The sequence below is a fragment of the Loxodonta africana genome, chromosome 9 (assembly GCF_030014295.1).
Source record: "Loxodonta africana isolate mLoxAfr1 chromosome 9, mLoxAfr1.hap2, whole genome shotgun sequence".
In the NCBI taxonomy this organism is placed as follows: domain Eukaryota; kingdom Metazoa; phylum Chordata; class Mammalia; order Proboscidea; family Elephantidae; genus Loxodonta; species Loxodonta africana.
In genome coordinates, this window is record NC_087350.1 from 56,344,071 (window position 1) to 56,365,263 (window position 21,193).

General features: G+C 43.3%; 1 protein-coding gene across 12 annotated transcripts in view; it reads left to right on the forward strand.

Annotated features, from left to right (window-relative positions):
• Positions 1-21,193, forward strand: part of CDK5RAP2 (CDK5 regulatory subunit associated protein 2) — a 225,812-nt gene that overhangs the window by 188,521 nt on the left and 16,098 nt on the right. For 11 of the 12 annotated variants that reach the window (XM_064291536.1, XM_064291535.1, XM_064291537.1 and 8 more), the window contains 7 exons: positions 1,975-2,094; positions 6,043-6,159; positions 7,385-7,574; positions 11,274-11,395; positions 13,423-13,584; positions 18,623-18,700; positions 19,730-19,995. In XM_064291536.1, coding sequence (XP_064147606.1) covers positions 1,975-2,094; positions 6,043-6,159; positions 7,385-7,574; positions 11,274-11,395; positions 13,423-13,584; positions 18,623-18,700; positions 19,730-19,995 — 1,055 coding nt within the window. Of the gene's footprint in view, positions 1-1,974; positions 2,095-6,042; positions 6,160-7,384; positions 7,575-11,273; positions 11,396-13,422; positions 13,585-14,326; positions 16,283-18,622; positions 18,701-19,729; positions 19,996-21,193 lie in introns of those variants that run through there. The other variant, XM_064291544.1, reaches the window with a different exon arrangement.

A 21,193-nucleotide genomic window follows, 5' to 3' on the forward strand; every position in this document is an offset into this window, starting at 1 on the left:
GTGCTGCAGGGAGTATCTTTGAACATGAAGCTTTCCCCTTATTTCAGGGGAGTTTCTTAACATAGACTCTATAAATTGGAACTGCTAGGCAAAGATACGCACTCTTTTGGTGTTTTTTTTTTTTTTCCTATAGCATTTGTGATTTGAAGAGTTAGCATTTGTCAGAAGGGTATTATTGTAAGAGGGACAGATATTTTTCTCCCATTTTATAAAGGCTAGTATAGTATTTCCTTCTTCTCAGTTATGGCTGCATAATTAATAAGTGGTGTCCAGTTCACCTGGGATTGTTTTCTGAAGTCCAAGTGATGATTCCAGCTCCTGGCCAAAGACTCAGTGGACAGTGACTGGTATTGATAAACCAGCAAGGAAGGTTGCAGTTAAAACAGAGAAGTTCCTGACTCGTGTCGACTCGAGTAGCCGCTGGAAGAAGATTTGCAGGGCAGCAAGGCAGGAACGGGGAGGTGCAGTGCCGGGATGTGCCAAGAGTTTATTGCAGACAGAGCCCTTCAGTGCTGCACTGCAATGAGATCCTCAGACATTCCACCAAATGACATGCCACACTTACGGCATTAATAGGAGGTAGTGGAAGGTTTCGAAGTTGAATCATCTCATAAACATTCAAATTCATGGCAGAATTACTGTTTAATTAGGAAAAGATCTGTAACATTGTGCTACTTTTAAATGAAAGTCATTTTGGAGGAATTAAAACCGGGTCATAACATTAGTATAATGTTTTAAAACAAACATTACTAAGACATACTGAGTGTACCCTAACTGATGAATTAAAGGCATTAGTTTTGCCTTTGGATACTTAATGTGATTATGCTTTAAACAGCGACTCTAGAAACCTACCTCTATATTGGAAATGGGCTTCCTTCCTTCTTTGTTAAAGAGAGATGTGGCTGGGGCTGAAAAAATAATACATACTCATTTTGGAAAATTAAAATGCAATATAGTATTTTTTTCAAAATCTAAAATGTACCACCCAAAGGCAGTTGCAATGAATCTTTTGGTTTATTTCCTTCTTTTGTGTGTGTGTGTGTGTGTGTGTGTGTCTTTCTTGTCTGTGCAGATTTTTAAATAGAGTTGTGATTATGCTGAATAATGAATTTTGTCTCTATTTTAAAGTTTAACATAATTTTTCCATGACGTTACATATTCTTTCTAACATAGTTTGAATAGATGCGTAATGCTGCATCACAATGGATGTACGATAATTTGTTTAACAATGTGAGTTATCTTCAGTTTTTACTGTTATATATAACGCTAAGATGAACATTTTCATGCTCTCAGGTAAATGGTTGTTAGCATATCTGGTGATCTTTTTTTTGTAGATTCCTAGAAGTAGAATTATTTGGTAAAAGACACTGGGAAAAAACCTTTTTAAGGCTAAAGATAAAAATAGTCCCCCGGGTCATACACATTTACGCTCACACTAGCAAGGGGGACTCTTGAGGGTACTCTTCTGACCATTCTCACTAGCATTGGGATTATTGTTTTGGTTTTTATAAATTTTAGTAAGTGATAGATATATGCTGTATTCTTTTCAAAGAATTAGTCTTGAAAATACCTGGCTTCATTATGAAAGTGGCTTAATCAACTCTAAGGCAATTCCAGCAGACTTGAAAGTGATCTGTTAGTTTCACCATAAGGAAGAGTTTGAATTAATATTTGATATTTAGAAGAATAAAAGGCTACATTAGAGTTAACATTAAAATTGCATTGAATGTAATTTTTCCATGTGATGTAAAATATCTCCCTCATGGAGGGCTGCAGAGAATCATTACAGAACTGTGCCCATGGGCTGAAGGAAATCGCTCAGCTTCCCCGTGCCTAGGAAAGAATTGCCAGTTGCTGAATATCTTAATACATGGCAGTACTGTTCGGAATTTCAAGCTGACTGCACAATCTATAAATTATTCAATTTGTTGGGGGCTTCAGACTTTAAATTAAAAATACCCTTCCTTCCTGTAGACTTACTAATGGAACATATACAAGAAATTCGAACTTTGAGAAAACGCTTAGAAGAATCTATCAAAACAAATGAGAAACTGCGGAAACAGCTGGAACGGCAAGGATCTGAGTTTGATCAAGGTAAGGAGGACCCTTCCCACAGGGAGGTGCAAACCTGTAAGGGCTTCATCTGTGGAGCATTTGCCTGGATAAGCAGGCCGTGTATGGGGAAGAGCATCAGACTTGTGACCGGGGAGACCTTGGTTCAAATCCTGGCTTTGTTGCTTACCTCGTGTGTGACTTTTGGCAAACCACTTACAGTAATTTATCTATGAAACAGGGATAATAATTCTTATTTTATTAGACCATGGTTAGACTTAAGCGAGCTAACTTATGCAGAGTGCCCCGTAGTCCCTGGTACAAAGAAGGTAGTTGATGAGTATTTGTTTCTCAATCATTGGAGAAGTCTACCAGTATCTGGCATCCTGGATTGTGGTTGCCAGTCCTCATTTGACTTTGGAAGCTGCAGAGAAATAGATAGGTATTTTAAAATTCATCAATAATGGGTTATAAAACTTTAGTTAATATCACGTGCCAATGAGAGATCACTGACATTGCTGTTTAAGCATAGTTAGCTCTGAATGGGGTGTTTTTCCACGAAGATTCAAAAAAAACAAAACTTTTTTGCAATAGGTGAGACATTCACATGATTCAAAAATTAAAATGATATAAAATGGTCTACATTAAGAAGTCACCCTCCATTCTAAACCTATTAACCCTCTTCTCCCTCTCCTTCTCTCACTTCTGTTGGTTTTCTTGTGTATCCTTACAGTGGTTCTTTATGCAACTGCAAACACATATTGTTGTTCTCCTTCCTTGCCCCAAAGGTAGCGTACTCTGTGTCCACTATTCCATACCTTTTTTCACTGAACGGTATATCTGGGACATCTTTCCTCAGTGTCCTCATTCCATGAAGAATGAACCTTGAGAGCAGCTTGGCACAGTAGGAAAAGCCTGTTTGTTTGGGAGTGGATCCTGGCTCTTCCATTTGGTAGCTTTGTGACTTTGGGCAAGTCACCCTACCTCTCCAGGTCTTAATTATTCCATAAAACAGGGTCATTGTGAGATTAAATGAGGCAGTGTTAAAAATAGAGCATAGCTCTATGCCTCACTCAGTAAACAGAAACTTTCATTTTCATTACCAGTTTTATTTTTATATGACATTATCAGTTTAACATTATAAACTCTGCAATGGGCAGGGACTACTAATGTAATTAGAGATGAGATACTGAGTTCTAGAAAGATGAAGTAACGTCCCTGGGGGGCCAAATAGTTACCCAGTGACAGCACTTGAGTCCTTGGACCCCTAGTTCAATTCTCATTCTCTCTAGCCCAACATGGCCGTCGGTCTAGAAGGACGTCTTTCCAAAATGTTGTACATGCTGCAGTTTACCAGGTACACAGAAAGGTTCCATTACTCCCTCTCTCCCTCCCTCTTCTCACCCCATCCCCACTCTGCACCCTCCCTCTCTCACCCCTAGGGAAATTGATTCATCTGAGTTATTAGTCGTATCAAACACAGGAAAGAAATACATGCCTGGGCCCTTCACATTCACTCTTGGTAATGCCTGAATTAGATTCATTCTGTTTTACATTTTCCCTGGCAAATCCAATTATAGAATTGTTTAGGGCCTCAAATGGCCACCAGCTACAATGGAACAGGCAATTGCTCTGGAGAGTAATTCACTCTGACGGAAAGGTTTACAAAAAGACATTCATAAAGTATTTACACCGGTGAAAAGACATGCTGTTCTCACCATGTTTTTAGAATCTCTGAAAAGACAAAGAAATAAAAGTGGCTCCGCCTCCCCCTTGCTGTGAAATGTTCATCTTGGGAGTAGGTTTGGGAAAGGCATAGCTCCTTATAATGCCAGGGTGGAATATCATTAAAAACAACCTGTAATCTTGTGTGTCAGAGCTTGTCACCAGTTACATGAGCTTATGGTAGTGGAGTTAGAGCAAAGACTGGCCTCTTTGCCTCAGAAGTGGACCCTGTTAGCTTAGGTTTGGCTGCTGAGGATTATACTGTCTCAGGAACTGTTCTTTGGTCTAGATACACCTTTGAAAAGTGATACCTTTAGCTTTGGTTATGATAGACTTCTTTAGAATTTTTCCCACTCATCCAGGCCCCAGCCTGTCATCGGTAACGAGTTTAATACAAATGGTAACAGCAGTAATAGTAATAACAGCATTGATCATTTTGATTGAGCTGATGGAGGCTTAGGGAAGTTACGTGACTGAGGTCACACAAATTAATAAGCTAGAGCCATGGTTCAAACCCTGGTATCTTTGAAAAGACATAAGACTTCGTAGGGGAGAGCAGAGGGAGATGATGGAGAGACGTGTGGGAGAGGCAGTGCTGTAGGGAGTATGAACTTTGGCTTTGGGAGACCTGGTGTTCTGTGTTCCTTACAGGGTGTTTGAGCATCACAGGTAATGGATTGTGTACCAGGGTGCTTTCAGCTGCAGCTAACAGAATACAAGTAAAAACTAGCAGGAAATCCAGAGGCAGGCAGTTTCAAGGCAGGTTTAGTGGACCAGTGATACCAGGGGTTTGGGTTAGTATCTGTGATGATGGTAGTAATTACAAGTATCACACCCTCTCAGGACAGTGTCCAAAGCATGGGAAGGAAGAGAGTGGGGCTTTCCCCCGTCTTTATCCCGAAAGCCTCCTGCAGACTTTCCCTCAGGTCTCATTGGTCAGAATCGGCACATGGTCATGTTCTAGCTGCAAGGAAGGCTGGGAAAGCAGGTGTCTGGCATTTTAGCTCTGTGGTGTAGTAGATTCAGTCAGTAGGACAATGGGAGGGAAAAGTGCCTGGCACACAATAGGTGCTCTCCAGAGGGTAGCTGTGAAAGTGAACAGTATATATGGTACAGACATAAAAAGCACAGAGGACGGGGAGTGTGGTGATGGAGTGTCAGGGGAGGTCTTATCTAAGCTGGATTTAGAGGAAGGGATGGAATTTCAACAGATAAAGAACAATATGGAGGAATATTTACAGATGAGGCAACTGGTCAGAGTTTGTAAATGACCTTAGACCCAGTCTGTCTAGCTTTAGACCCCGATCTGTTTAAGTATACACTCAGAGGCAGGGAGCTCGAGCCAGGAGTTGAGAGGTGAGTGTGATTTTGAAGGTGGAGGAGAGGGTGCTGGGCAATCTGGGCAAAGGGAGTAATATCTCATTCTACAAACTCAGGGAGGTATAGAATAAGATGGTGTGTTTGAGGCACAGAAGTGGCCCAGTTTGGCAGTATTTGAGGGCACTAAGGTCTAGGGTGGAGGGAGAGTAGGGAATGCTGTGAGATTGGAGCTGAATAATGGAGATCTTTGGATTCTAGGCTGAGAAGTTTGCACTTTGTGTTTTGTTTGATCGTCTTTGCAGTAGTGAGCCGTCAGATGTTTCTGAGCAGAAAATAACATGAATCAACTGTGTGTGAGGATGGTAATCCCACTGAGAGCGTAGCAGGAGGCAGGGTTAAAGCAAAGCGATAAGGCCTGAACTCTAGGGACAGAAAAGACTGGGCCTGTGATTGGCTGTGAGGGATAAGGAAGAGGAAGGAATTTAAGATAGCTCCCAGGTTTCTAGCTTAGTTAGGGATAGTGATAGTGATGTTGAGGTGGGAAACAGGAGAGGGAGCGGGTTTGGAAGGATGAGGGCAAGGTGACGAATTCACCTTTGGTTCTGTGGACTGTGAGTTGCCTCAGCGAAGAGGCCCAGCAGGCAGCTGGATATATGCGTTTAGACCTCTGGGGAGACGCCTGTGGAGGTTAAACTGTCCCCCTCCCTCTTCCCCAGGTCTCCTGCTTTGCTCACTGTTAGGACAGGTAAGAGGTGGGGGGCTCCTCTCTTGCCTCCTCTTTCAAGCTCACTCATATCCCTTTGGGTCTGGTGGCACCTCGGTTCATAGGAATAACCTTCATTGCATGCTGTTTCCTCGTTATTTAAACCTGTTTTTATCTAGAAAGTTCCATCGGTACTGACCCAGAGACAGTCCGTAAATCACTATTTATGTGTGTTTTTATAGGTTCTGCAAACATTTTTGCCTATGGTTCAGAGCTACATAATTCTCTGACAGCAGAAATTCATTTCCTGAGGAAGCAGAACCAGGCCCTCAACATGATGCTTGCTAAAGGATCCAGAGGTAAGAATTAAGGCAGCCACCTGCAGCCTAGAGCCCAACCCTGTGGCTTTGAGCAGGTCATTTAGCCTCTCTGAGCCTCAGTTTCCTTATCTTTAAACTAGGGATATCGCACAGGGTTGCTGTGACAGCTAAATGATGTGAAACACTCAGCACGGTGACTGTAACAACAGGAGCTGAATGAACATTACTTTCTTTACTTGTCACCCATCCCCTCTGTACAGCCCCATCTCAGTCATCTTGGTTCCCGGTGGACGAAAGGGAGCCGAGAATGTATTACTGCCAAGGCTTCAACTGAAATTTCATACCATCAGCAAGGTTTATCCAGTATTTCTTATAAAGATCCTTTCCCTTAATTCCTTTCATTTGGAGCTTAGAAGCCTTGAGCTTTCATTTGCATTATCTCTCAGTACTTACAATGTTTCTGGGACAAGGTATTATTAGCCCTGTTTACAGGTAAGAAATTCATGTTTAGTGAGCTTCTGCGAATTATCCATTCACTCAACAAACATTTCCTGGCTCTCGTTCTATGTCAGGTCCTGTATAGACTCTGATACAGAAGTGAGTGAGACCTGGCCCCTTCCTCAGGGGGCTCATGGCGACCCCTGGCAGGCCATGTGATGATTAGCCACAGTAAAGGCAGGCTCGGGGAGCTTCAGGGCTCTGGAGAGGGCACCCTGACCCAGGAAAGGCTAGTTTGGGCTGAGTCTCGAAGGATGAGTAGGGATTAGCCAATGTGCCTAAGGTTTAGAGGAGCCAGGGCCTCTTAAATAGAAGGAAGAGAGCAGACCAATGCCTAAGGTTAGAGGTGGGAACAGGGCATCAGATTGTCATTTGCACAGCCTTCCTGCTGTCCTTGGGTGAGGCTTGCAGACTTTCCTACCACCTGTTGCCAGAGCTTTGGGCCCAGTTCCTTGCCTCTGCCTATAGTTTCTACCCACTGTTTGCTCTGTGAAGGCAAAGTAACTAGGTTTGCATGGCCCATTATTTAATAGAAAATTAAACAGGCCCATTTCATCCTAGTGACGTTTAATCTGCAGCCTCGATGTTGACAGATTTATCTGGCCAAAATGTATAAGATAATTGGAATGCCAAAATCGTAAATGCCAGATTAAATCTCATTCTCTTTTGCATTCTTGGAGTGCTTGAGATGAAGTGCTGTATTTGCGTAATACGGTTGGAAAAAACAAATGGTTTCCCTTCTCAGTGGCTCATTTTTGTTTTGCAGATAAACAGAAGGAGAATGAAAAATTACGAGAGTCCCTCTCCAGGAAGACTGCGAACCTTGAGCACCTTCAGCAAGAGTATGCCTCTGTGAAGGGAGAAAATGAAAGGCTGCAGAAGGAAGTTGGTGAGAAGGAGAGACACAACCAGCAGCTGGTCCAGGAGATCTATAATAGCCGCAGCGAGCTGAGCAGGTAGTGGCCTTGACTCACCCATTCCCTGCTGGCCAGCCTACTCACCCAGGCACTGAGGCTGCAGTCATGAAAAAAAGCATACTTGCCCTAGCATGAAGGGGCAGACAACAAACACGCACATAATATGTCAGGTGATGATAAACTAAAAAACCAAACCTGTCGTTGTCAAGTTGATTCTGACTCATAATGACCCTATAGGACAGAGTAGAACTGCCCCATAGTGTTTCCAAGGCTGTAAATCTTTATGGAAGCAAATTGTCACATCTTTCTCCCATGGAGCAGCTGGTGGGTTCGAACCAATGACTTTTTGATTAGCAGCCAAGTGCTTAACCATTGTACCACCCGGGCTCCTTCTGGTAATGAACTAGATGGAGACAATGTAAAGGGGATAGGGCCTGGGGGGCAATTTTCTATTTCTTGATCTAGGGCCGGTGAGGAAAGATGTCTCTGAAAAAAGATTCCATTAGAACAGAAACCTGAAATCATTGAGGGAGTGAGCTTTGCAGATACCTGGGGCAAGGTAATTTTTAGCAGGGAGACAGTGGCCCCAAGGCAGAGTGTCCTTGGCCTGTGTGGGCAGTGCAGGGAGGCCAGTGCATCTGGAGGAGATGGGGACATGGAAGAGGATGAGGCAGAGAGGTGGCTGGACGCTGAGTCATATGGGACCTTGTAGCCTTCGTCAGGACTTTGGTCCTGACTATTCTGAGTGAGATAGGAAGCCACTGGGAGTTTGCCAGCAGAGGAGTGATGTAAACCTGACTACGGTGTGAAAGGATCATACTACTGCCCTTGGAATCTGCCTTGTTCCGTGTGTTTTTACTTGTTTTCATGAATGCCTCACGTTTTTAATGTGACTGGTCTCGCCCTTGGCTGTCCAGGGTAGTGCAGTGATTTAGCAAGATCATTGTCTTTGGATTTAAGTCAGTCATGGATTTAAGTCCTGGATCCTCTTTTGAGCTATGCAGCCATGGGTAGGAAATAGAGCTTTTTGAGCCCCTCTTCCTCATATCCTCTGTGAATTGAGGATTAGTTGTTGTAGCCCCTGGGTTGGTCAGTTAAACCTGTTTTGTTCTGTGACTACATACTCTACCCCTGTTGTTGTTGCTGTTAGGTGCCGTTGAGCGATCTTGTGTACCACAGAACGAGATACTGTCCGGTCCTTCGCCTTGATCACAGTCATTGTTATCCTTGAGTCAGTTGATGCATCTGCTGTGTCAGTCCATTTCGTTGAGGGTCTTCCTCTTTTCTGCTGACCAAGCACGATGTCCTTCTCCAGGGACTGATTTCTCCTGACATCATGTCCAAAGTATGTAAGACGTGGTCTTGCCATCCTTGCTTTTAAGGAGCATTTTGGTTGTACTTCTTCCAAGACAGATTTGTTCATTCTTTTGGTAGTCCATGGTATATTCTTTGCCAACACCACAATTCAAAGATGTCAATTCTGCTTTGGTCTTCTTTATTCATTGTCCAGCTTTCTCATGCGTATGAGGCAATTGAAAACACCATGGCTTGGGTCACACACACCTTAATCCTCCAGGTGACATCTTTGCTTTTCAACACTTTAAAGAGGTCTTTTGCAGCAGATTCGTTCAGTGCAGTGCATCTTTTGATTACTTGTCTGCTGCTTCCATGGGTGTTGATTCTGGATCCAAGTAAAATGAAATCCTTCACAACCTCAGTCTTTTCTTCATTTATCTTGATCTCGTTTATTGGTCCAGTTTTGAGGATTTTTGTTTTCTTTTATGTTGAGGTGTAACCCATACTGATGGCTGTGGTCTTTGATCTTCATCAGTAAGTGCTTCAAGTCCTCTTCACTTCCAACAAGGAAGGTTGTGTCATCTGCATAATGCAGGTTGTTAATGAACCTTCCTCCAATCCTGATGCCCTGTTCTTCTTCATAGAGTCCAGCTTCTCAGATTATTTGCTCAGTATACAGATTGAATAGGTATGGTGAAAGGATGCAACCCTGACACACACTTTTCCTGCCCTTAAACTGTGCAGTATCCCCTTGTTCTGTTCGAACTACTGCCTCTCTATCCGTACACAGATTGCTCATAAGCACAATTAAGTGTTTTGGAATTCCCATTTTCCACAATGTTATCCATAATTTGTTATTATCCACACAGTCAAATGCCTTTGCTTAGTCAACAAAACACAGGTAAACATCTTTCTGGTATTCTCTGCCTTCAGCTAGGATCCATCTGACGTCAGCAATGATATCCCTGGTTCCATGTCCCCTTCTGAAACTGGCCTGAATTTCTGGCATTTCCCTGTTGATATACTGCTACAGCTCCTTTTGAATGATGTTCAGCAAAATTTTGCCTGCATGTGATGTTAATAATACTGTTCAATAATTTCCACATTCAGTTGGATCATCTTTCTTGGGAATAGGCATAGATATGGATCTCTCCCAGTTGGTTTGCCAGGTAGCTGTCTTCCAAATTTCTTGGCATAGAGGAGTGAGCTCCTCCAGTGCTGCATCCGTTTGTTGAAACATCTCAATTGTTTTTCCGTCAATTCCTGGGACCTTGTTTTTTGCCAATGCCTTCAGTGTAGCCTGGACTCTTCCTTCAGTACCTTCGGTTCCTTATCATATGTTACCTCCTGACATGGTAGAATGTTGACAAATTCTTTTTGGTATGGTGACTCTGTGTGTTCCTTCCATCTTCTTTTGATGGTTCCTGTGCCATTTAATGTTTTCCCTGTAGAATCCTTCACTGTTGCAACTCAAGGCTTGAATTTTTTCTTTAGTTCTTTCAGCTTGAGAAATGCTGAGCGTGTTCTTCCCTTTTGGTTTTCTATCCACAGGTCTTTACACATGTCATTATAATACTTTGTCTTCTTGAGCTGCCCTTTGCAATTCTCTGTCCAGCTCTTTTACTTCATCATTTTTCCTTTTGCTTTAGCTACTCAACGTTCAAGAGGAAGTTTCAGAGTCTCTTCTGTCATCTTTTAGGTCTTTTCTTTCTTTCCTGTCTTGTTAATGACCTCTTGCTTTCTTCATGTATGATGTCCTTCCACAGCTTGCCTGGTTTTTGGTCATTAGTGTTCAATGTGCCAAATCTGTTCTTGAGATGGTCTCTAAATTCAGGTGGGATATACTCAAGGTCATACTCTGGCTCTCATGGACATGTTCTAATTTTCTTCAGTTTTAACTTGAACTTGTGTGTGAGTAGTTGATGGTTTGATCCCCAGTTGACCCCTGGCCTTGTTCTGACTGATGATATTGAGCTTTTCCATCGTCTCTTTCCACAGATGTAATCGATTTGATTCCTGTGTATTCCATCTGGCGAGGCCCATGTGTATAGTGGCCATTTATGTTGGTAAAAAAAAGGTACTTGCAATGAAGAAGTCGTTGTCTTGCAAAATTCAGTCATCTGATCTCTGGCATCATTTCTGTCACCAAGACCAATTTTCCAACTGTCGATCCTTCTTTTTTGTTTCCAGTGTATTAGTTAGCACATACCTTTTAGGGTGCCTGTGAAGATTACGTTAGATAACATATGCAAAGGGCTGGGGCACAGATGGATACTTGGGAAATAGAGGCTGTGACTAGAGTATTTATTCACACTTGTTACTTTTGGCTATACTGTTCTGGTAGAGGTGGAACTGGCCTACTCAGGGAGGGGGTGGTGGTTTGAGTAAGTCATCCTAAATCAGAGCTAACCTCTTCTCCCCATGGTGATGGGGCCTTTTCAGGGCAAAGGAGGAGGTGGAGTTGAGGCAGCAACTGCTCTCACAGAATGACAAGCTACTCCAGTCTCTTCGAGTGGAGCTGAAGGTATATGAGAAGCTGGATGAAGAACACAAGCGACCAAGAGGTACTGGGCACTCTTCTCTGAGGTCCTTCTCATTCTAGAGCTGCAGTGTTTTGGGCTGTAAGCCCACCTGGTCAGCTGGCAGCAGAAGTGGAAGGGTGGAACTCTGCACTCTTCCGTGAAATGCTCTTATCAAGCCCCAAGTTTGCCTTATGGGAAGAGTAAACCAGAAACACCAAATGATGGCTACCGAGTTGATTCCGACTCATAGTGACCCTATAGGACACAGTAGAACTGCCCCGTAGGGTTTCCAAGGAGTGGCTGGTGGACTCAAACAGCCGAACTTTTGGTTAGCAGGCAAACGCTTAACCACTGTGCCACCAGGGCTCCACGGGTAGAGTAGGTACATATATGTATTTTTTCCTCTAAATTTTATTTATTTTACAGTTGTTGAGAATATATGCAGCAAAACATATACCAATTCAGTAGTTTCTATGTGTACAATTTACTGACGTTGATTACATTCTTTGGGCTGTGTAATTACATTCTCACCCTCCTTTTCTGAGTTGTTAGAGTAGGTGTATTTTGAAGCAAACTCTTTGGGTTCACTCTTACTCTGAAGAAACAGCAGGAAACACGGAAAGACTTAAGCTCAGGAGCCAGGCCAGCTGGGGTCTGGATTTTTTAAAAACTTTTATTGTGCTTTAAGTGAAAGTTTACAAATCAAGTCAGTCTCTCGTACAAAAATTTATATACACCTTGCTATATGCTCCTGGTTACTCTCCCCCTAATGAGACAGTACACGCCTTCTTTCCACTCTCTACTTTCGTGTCCATTCGGCCAGCTTCTGACCCCCTCTGCCCTCTTATCTCCCGCCCAGACAGGAGCTGCCCACATAGTCTCATGTGTCTACTTGATCCAAGAGGCTCACTCCTCACCCATATCATTTTCTACCCCATAGTCCGGTCCAATCCCTGTCTGAAGAGTTGGCTTTAGGAATGGTTCCTGTCTTGGGCTAACAGAAGGTCTGGGGACCATGACCTCCAGGGCCCTTCTAGTCTCAATCAGACCATTAAGTCTGGTCTTTTTACAAGAATGTGGGATCTGCATCCCACTGCTCTCCTGTTCCCCCAGGGGTTCTCTGTGGAGTTCCTGTCAGGGCAGTCATTGGTTGTAGCCGGGCACCATCTAGTTCTGGTCTCAGGCTGATACCGTCTCTGGTGTATGTGGCCCTTTCTGTGGGGTCTGGATTTTGATGCCCTCATTTCCTGCCTGTGTGACCTTCAGCAGGTCCCTTCACCTCTCTGGGCTTGTTTCTTCCTGTACAATACATGTTTATTCTGTAGAGTTGTTGTAAACATTAAATAATTTATTTAAAACACCCTAGTACAATACCTGGCACATAGTAGGCTATCAGTAACTAACTTTTATTATAATTTTCTTGGCAGTCTTTATTTCTTTAGCCATTCATTCAGCAAATGTTTATTGAGCACCTCCCACATGCTGAACAGTACTCTGGAGATGGTTGCTAGTCTTACATCTCTCTGTATCCTGAGAGAGATACCAGATTGGAGTTACTCTATTCTTAAGTTTTAATGTTTCAGAATCAGCTTTGAGGTGTGGTGGGTTTTTTTTTTTTTTTTGAACTAATTTTCCAGATGGTTTTCCCTATTGAAAGTTTATGTAGAAAAGGGTCATCTCGCAGCTTTCATTTTCTCCCCAAGTTGCTTTTCTTATTTTTGCTGTTGTGCCTTTTTAATACACTGTGCCTTTTAAAATCAGCCTCTTTCATTCTATAATTCCAGCCCAAATAGATTTTATTACTACTAGACATAATTTTGGGGTTTGGTGTGCAATTTGCTAGGCTTTTATGGCCAGAAGTGAAAATTAATTTCCAGCTCTTATTTAGCCTGTAGCAGCAATTAAGTCTGCCGATATTTTTGTTTTCAAAGTCTAGTTTTAAATTGTACCTAGTTCTCTGGAAGGGGTGGGTGATGGTGGTGCCGGGTTTAAAACACTCTTGAGTTCCTTTGATGACTGACCGTTGGATCATGGGAGATGTTAAGATTGTCCTTTGCATGTGTTTGCAGAAGCCAGAGCAGAGGTGTCAGGAGAAGGCTGGAAGGGGCAGGACCCATTCAGTGACCTGCATGGCCTCCTGAGAGAGATCCAGGCTCTGCGGGCACAATTGGAGAGGAGCATCGAAACCAACAGCACCCTGCAGAGGAAGCTCGAGGAGCAGCTGGCGAAGGGTGAGAAGAAGGCATAGAAAGCAACTCTCACTTTGGCCCAAACCCTATCCATCCCCAGGCGGCTCCTTCAGCTAGGCAAACAGTCCTGTACCTGCCTCCCTGTCACTTAGAAATGCGGCTCTGTGTGCCTGTTTGTGACATGTGAGCTCTCAGTGATACCCTCGCCCCACGGAGGTCTATTTCCTTTGACAGCAGGCACACTGTACCCTAGGAGCGAGAGGACCTGGCTGCTAATTAGCTGTCACCTTTGGCAAAATGGTGTAATCTGTCTGGGATCTCTTGATTCTCAAAGAAGTGGAATTTGGGCTTGCCTCTAGTCTTGCTCCCCACATCGTTTTAGTCCTGCACACATCATTCCATGGCTGAAAATGTTTTCTAGCTCCCTGTTGCCTTTGTAAGAGAATCTAAATCTCGTACTCAAGGTTTCAGTGTCTTCCAAGATCTGGAAACAGCATCACGGTAGGTTTGAAAAATGGTTCTGTTTTGCAGTTTGCGTGAGAGTTTTAATGTCTAGCCCTAGAGAGACTATGTAGAGTAGTAGAAATAGACTGAGCGGAAAGAGCAGAAAAACTGGGGTTCCTGTCACCCCTCTGCACGTACAGAGCCTTGAACATACCAACTAGTGGTCAGGCTGAAAGCAGTCAGTCAGGCCATTCTCTTTGCTTTATAGAGAGGGAAAGGGACTCACCCAAAGTGGCACAGCAAGTAGGTGGCAGAACTGGAGCTAGAAACCATTTTCCAGGCCCCAAGTCCAGCTCTTCTTGAGCTACCTGCTGACCTTCTGGAGCCTCAGTTGTTGGGGGATGATCATCCTAATGCCCACGGTGGGGGATGTGTGAGCCCAGTGGAATAAGGAGTATCAACATACCTCACAAGTAAGGAGGATTGCCTGAGAGCTTGGGCTTATCTTTACTTGGCTTGGGTCTATTATCATTTAATTGAGGGAAAAAAAAAAAAAAAAACATCTCTTAAGGAGCACCCAGTGAACCTACTTTGGAACTTGTAGCGATTGGATTATTGGTTTCTTCCAAATAAGTATTTTAAATTTTTAACCAAAAAGATGAGGTAACAATATAAAAAAGGTGGAAAAAGAATTTTCATTATTCTAAAAATGATCATTTTTTACTTTGCATATTTCTCTTTATTTGTTAATTAAATGTAGGCATGAATTTATGTTGTTCAGATAGGTTTTTGTGCCATTCTGTGTCCTTTCTTTCCTTTCGTGCAATATTACATCATAAATGTTTTCCTTTTCCATGGCTTCCTCGTTGTCTGTAGATTATTGTCAGTCACCAAACTGTTACCCTTTTTTTATTGATTATTAAAGTGGTCTCTGATTTGGGGCTTTTAAACATTTATATTAATAAGCTTTTTGCTGTTAAAAAATTTTCTTAGAATAAATTTCTTCTAGGGTGACCCCAAGGGGTTGGACAGGTGCCGTATTGCCTTCTACATGCCACATTCATCAGCGTTGTACAAAGGCAGCAGTTTTAGCATGGCTTCACCAGGCATTGGGCAGTACCATTTTAAATATAGGTCTGTTCCTGGCCCTTTTTAGGCTTTGAGGAGATGGGCCAAGGATATGAAGAGGGTGCACTAGGGAAGATTGAAGCCGGGGGAGCAGTTCAGTGCAAGGGGTACCTAGGAGGAAGATCTGGGGCAGCTGAAGTGAGAAGACCATTGAACAGCCTGTTCCTGCTTTCAGAATCTGTCTAGGGTCAGCCCTAGTGTGCCTCACAGGAGACATCCAGGAGAGTGTGTTCAAAATTCGGAAAAGTTCCAGTTTCCTTGACTGAAGATCGGAATCATAGCACAGGCAGCAGCATTTCTCCCTTTGCAGAAGACTTTTTGGGATTGTATTTAAGTGCATCTCTCTGAAAGTTCTGCTCTGAAGGCTGCTGTGTTTTTGGTAGAAAGCAGTTCGTCTCAGGGCCAGCTCCACGGAGCTATGCGCTCAGGGGGGCTGTGCTGTAGTCAGCCCCACCCCTTGGTAGTGCTGGGGAGGAACTTCCCCAAAGTCGGGGAACCTGGGACCACCCACATGTTGGGTAATACTGGGCAGATCGCTTCCTCTCTTAGTCTCCTCTTCCATGAAATCTGATTCACGATCCCATCCTGCTCACTGAGCTGTTGAGATTTCATGGGAAAGTGCTTTCTAAATTATAAAATGTCACACTGGTCATCTTGTATGGCATCTTTTGACTTTGCTTTCTTACAGTGTGTAAAATTCATCACCCCCAAATCTGACTTTGGGTCACTCCTCTCTGGCCTGGGTGACTGTGACAGCCTCTAGACTTGCCCCTCCACCCCCAAACTTAGACCTCACGGTTCTAGCTTGCATCCCACTGAGGCCTTCCGTTGCACCCAGGTAAACTGCTTGTTTCTCCCTGAGTGTGCCTTTGCTCCTGCTGTCTCCTCTGCCTGGCATTTCTTTCCCTCCTTCCCATGGGTCACTCACAATCAGTTTTAAGATACAGTACGGGCATTAGCCTTTGGGAAGCCAGGTCAGGGCTAGCACCCCTCACCTGAGCTCCCACAGCCTGTGTTTCCCTCCTTTGGCTCTGACCACGCTGAAATGAAACTGTTTACTTGTCTGAATGAGGGGGTCTTCTAGGGGAAGGGAATAGGCCTGGTCTGTCTGTATTCCCAGTGTCCTTCATGGGACCTGGCACAAGAGAGCCCTGTAAAGATTTGAATGAATACATGTGTGTGTCTAAATAAATGAACATACATACGTATGTACAGTGCTTTTCTTTATTCTCATTCACTTCACATTCAAATGCTGACTGCAGTGAAACTAAAACTCCCCCCCCCCGCCGAAAGGTCTTCCCCCTCCCACCCCCTGCCCCCCACCCTCCGTTTTTTTAAATTGTAGTAAATACATATGTAACAAAACATTTACCGTTTCAACATTTTTTACATGTACAATTCAGTGGCATTAATTACCTTCATCATGTTGTTCAGCCATAACCACTATTCATTGGCGCCCTGGTGGCATAGTGGTTAAGTGATAACACCTGCTAACCAAAAAGGTTGGGGGTTCGAATCCACCAGCTACTCCTTGGAAACCCTTTGGGGCAGCTCTGCTCTGTCCTATAGGGCCACTGTGAGTTGGAATCGACGGCAATGGGTTTTTAACAGAAGCTCAGTGTCCCTTAAACAATGAGTCCCCTTCCCCCCTTTCCCCCTCTTGATAACTACTAATCAACTTTATACTCTATATATTTGGCTATTTTACATATTTCATATAAGTGGGATCATATAATATTTGACCTTTTGTGGGTTACTCATTTCACTTAGCATAATGCCTTCAATGTTTGTATTGTAACATATATCAGGACTTCATTTCTCTTTATGCCTGAGTAATATTCCATTGTATGTACATACCAGGCTGTATTTATCCATTCATCTGTTGATGGACGTTTAGGCTGTTTCCACCTTTTGGCTGTCGTGAATAGCACTGCAGTGAACATTGGTGTACAATGAGCATGTGTATGTCTGGTGCTTTTCTTTATTCTCATTCAGTTCACACTCAAACATTGCTTTTGATTCTTTGGGGTATATACCTAGGAGTAGAATTGCTAGATCGTATGGTAATTCTTTGTTTAATTTTTTAAGGAACTGCCAAACTGTTTTCCATAGTGGCTGTACCATTTTACATTACCACCAGCAATGCATGAGGGTTCCAGGTTCTCCACTTTTTCGCCTATATCTGTTATTTTCCACTTTTTAAATCATAGCCATCTTTGTGGGGTAAAGTAATATCTCATTGTCATTTTGATTTGTATTTCCCTAATGACTAATGACATTGACCATCTTTTCATGCGTTTGTTGGCCATTTGTGTTTCTTCTTCGGTGAAATGTTTATTCAAGTCCTTTGCCCATTTTTTGATTGTGTTGTTTGACTGTTTGTTGTTAAGTTGTGTTATTGTATGCTGTCGAGTCAATTCTGACTCATAGTGACCCTATAGAACACAGTAGAACTTCCCCATAGGGTTTCCTAGGCTGTAAATCTTTATAGGAGCACATCACCAGGTCTTTTCTACCGAAGAGCTGCTCATGAATTTGAACTGGTGATCTTTTGGTTAACAGCCAAGGGTTCATTTGCTAAGCACTACCAGGGCTCCTTTGTTAAGTTGAAAGAGTTCCTTATATATTCTGGTTATTAAACCTTTATCAGATGTACAGTTCCCCCAAGCTTTTTCCCAATCTGTAGGTTGTCTCTTCAGTTTGTTGGTAAAATCCATTGACAAAAGTTTTTAATTTCGATGAAATCAAATTTACCTATTTTGTCTTTTGTTGCTCATGCTTTGAGTGTTGCATCTAATAATCCATTGTTGAAAACTAGGTCCTGAAGTATTATTCCTATGTTTTCTTCTAAAAGTTTTATGATTTTAGTTCTTATGAATAGGTCCTTGATCCATTTTGAGTTCGTTTTTATATATGGTATGAGGTCTGGGGCCAGTTCTGTTCTTTCGCTTTTGGAATCCAGTTGTCCCATACTGTTTATTGAAGAGACTATTCTTTCCCCCATTGGACGGGCTTAGCACACATTTTGAAAAACAGTTGACCATAAATGTACGGTTTTATTTCTGGACTCCCAATTCTATTGGCCTATGTGTCTATCGTTATACCAATATGTATCTATCATTATACCAATACCGGACTATTTTGATTACTGTAGCTTTAAAATATGTTTTGGGATTGGGAAGTGTGAGTCCTCCTACTTTATTCTTCTTTCTCAAGAATGCTTTGGCTTTTTGGGGCCCCTAGTAGTTCAATATAAATTTGAAGATTTCAATTTCTGCAACAAAGACAGTTGAAATTTTGATGAGGATTGGGTTGAATGTATAGATAGCTTTAGGTAGTATTGGCATCTTAATAATATTAAGTCTTCTGTTCCATAACCATAGAATGCCCTTCCATTTATTTAGGCCTTCTTTAATTTCTTTCAGTAATGTTTTATAGTTTTCAGTGTACAAGTCTGAAACCACAACTTTTGGCAGTTACTTTCCACCTCTTGTTTTGCATTTTGCAGGTGGTAACAAATGTTCCATGGCAAATGAGAATTCATATGATCTGTTTGATTCCACCCTGGCAGTGCCACGAAAATCAGGTACAAAACTGAAGTCTTTGAGTAACTATGGCAAGATTGGGTGGGCAGTAGGACTTTCTAAATTGGAGAGAAGGAGGCCCCTGGCCTCATCTCAAGATGGTATTTGTAGGGATTTGGAGTTTGACGTTCTCAATTTCTAGCTGGGATTGTTGTGAACTCCTCCTCTAAACCAATTAATCCGTTGTAGGCATTCCCCACCTCGGCAGCTTCATTGGCCCCTTGTTGCCCTAGATTAAAGTCTGACCACCTAAGCATGGCTAGCCTGGTCCTTCACAATCCAGCCCTTATGTAGCCACACAGGTGGCTCCCCCGCCCTGTCCTGCACGTGGGCCTGCACTTTCCTCTCACTGTGGCTTTGCTGTGTGGCTTCCCCTTTTTCCGGACTACTCTTTGTCCCATTCTCTGCTATTGAAAATCCTACAACTCACTCAAGGCTCATCACAAATGCAGCTTCTCTCTGAAATGCCTTTCCTGACATCCCCAGTCTGAATTATTCATCCATTCTTCTGTTTTGATCCAGAGGTAAAGAGCAACTGGCTTTTACTCTGTTTACCATAATTCTTGCCACCTGTTCAACCCAGTTCATTTGTTGCTTTTAGGAAGCCTTCCCTGATCTCTCCCTCCCTGCACAGAAATTGATTTTTTTCTTCCCTGAGCACTAACTTTTCATCCTTGTGCTATTGCGCCTCCCATACAGTATTTGTATTCTGACTAGACCATGGGCTACTGGAGTATACCACCCAGCTTGTTTCATTTGTGTAAATTAGGGGTCTTCCACAGGGTGGGTCCTCCATAAATGTTGGTTAAATTGAATTGAGCCTCTCACACAGGATGAATAAGCCTGCCATGGGGTAATATACAGACAGAGCTCCAGGAGACAGGCCTCTGCTTTCCTCTGGGCTCGTGTCCACTGAGACATTTGGGTCTGAGAGCCTCTCTTAGCCCTCCCACCTAGCTTCAGGATCATAAGCTCCTTGAACACAGAGTGCTGGCGTAAATGCGTCTGCCATCTTGCCTCTCATTTTGCAGCTTCAGAGACCCTTCTGCTCTATGGAGATGATACAGACTCTCTCTCCTGTGACAGTGGCAGCTCAGCCACCAGCAGCCCATGCATGTTCCATCTGGTCTCTGGCCATCGCGTGTGGGCCAGCAAGAATGGTCGCCATGTCTTGGGCCTGATCGAGGACTACAATGCCCTGCGCAAGCAGATTGGCCAGGGCCAGAAGCTCCTTGCTGAAATGGACACTCAAATCCAGGAGGCTCCTGGCCCCACAGTTCGAGAGCTGGGAACAAAGGTAACCCAATGGACAAAACTGGAGGGAGGGAGATTCTCACTGGGAGGAGCAGAATGGAAGGGGTAGGATGAGGGGCTAGGAGACAAGTAGCCCAAATGTCCTCAGTGAGGCTCTGAGAAGAAGGGCCAGGAAATGTAGTTCATGAAAGCTCCGAGGTTGGGTCCAATCTGGGGATCACTGAACCATTTATTGTTTGAGAGGGCAATTTGTTGAGGTTTGTATCCTGCTACTGTGACTTCTTCATTGTGATTTGCTGCATATGCCAATGACTGCCTCTGTTTTATTCCCTCATCCATTCATCCACCTACCCATTTATCCTTTTATCCATCCATCCTTCCATCAGTGTGTCCATCCATTCATCTACTCAGGCCACGTATCCATTGACCCATCCAGGCCTAAGTGCTACTGTAGTGAGCAAGATAGGTAGATGGACCTATCTTTAGGTCCTTATCTTCACAAAGGAAATGGTCAGCCATACCATTTGTACTGAGCTTGCCAATGTGAAATATCCCACATCTACCTCAGAATTGATGCCGGCTCCCATTTCTTCATTGCAGAGGAGCTTTGTCTATGATATTTTATCCTCAGGACTCGTGTGAAGTAGGTGATGTCAGTTCCATTTTACAGATGCCAAGGTGGAATAACTTGGAGCAGCCAAGATTTGAACTCAGATCCCTGTATCCTCCAAGGCTCATTCTTTATTTCATGACACTGCTTCCTGAAGGACAGTGCTTGGCATCTCACTCACCTGTGCAGAAACCATCACTTCTCCCTGGGTAGAGTCCAGACTCCGGTTTGTAGGTCTGGCTCTGGCCTACATCCCTACTATCATTTGCTTTCTCACTGTTTATTTCCTAATCTGATCAGGCTGTTATCCATTTCTGCCAACCACATCCTGCCTCCAGCTCTTGTTCTCCCTGTTCCTCTGGGTTGGAATACCCCTCAGCTCCTTTTACCTCTCCCTTCTCCTTTGCCTTATCCTGCTGGAATCCTCCTAATCTTAAAGTCACCCTTTATTGAGAACCTATGCACCAGGCGCTTGACCTACATTTCTTTATTCACTTCCTCCAAGGCTTAGGTCACATTTCCTTTTTCCCTCCAGACTGACCTGATCTCTGAGCTTTTATGGACCATATTTTCTGGTTCTCCTTCTGAGGCCCTTACTGAAGATACCTGAGTCACTTGATACTTGTTTTGC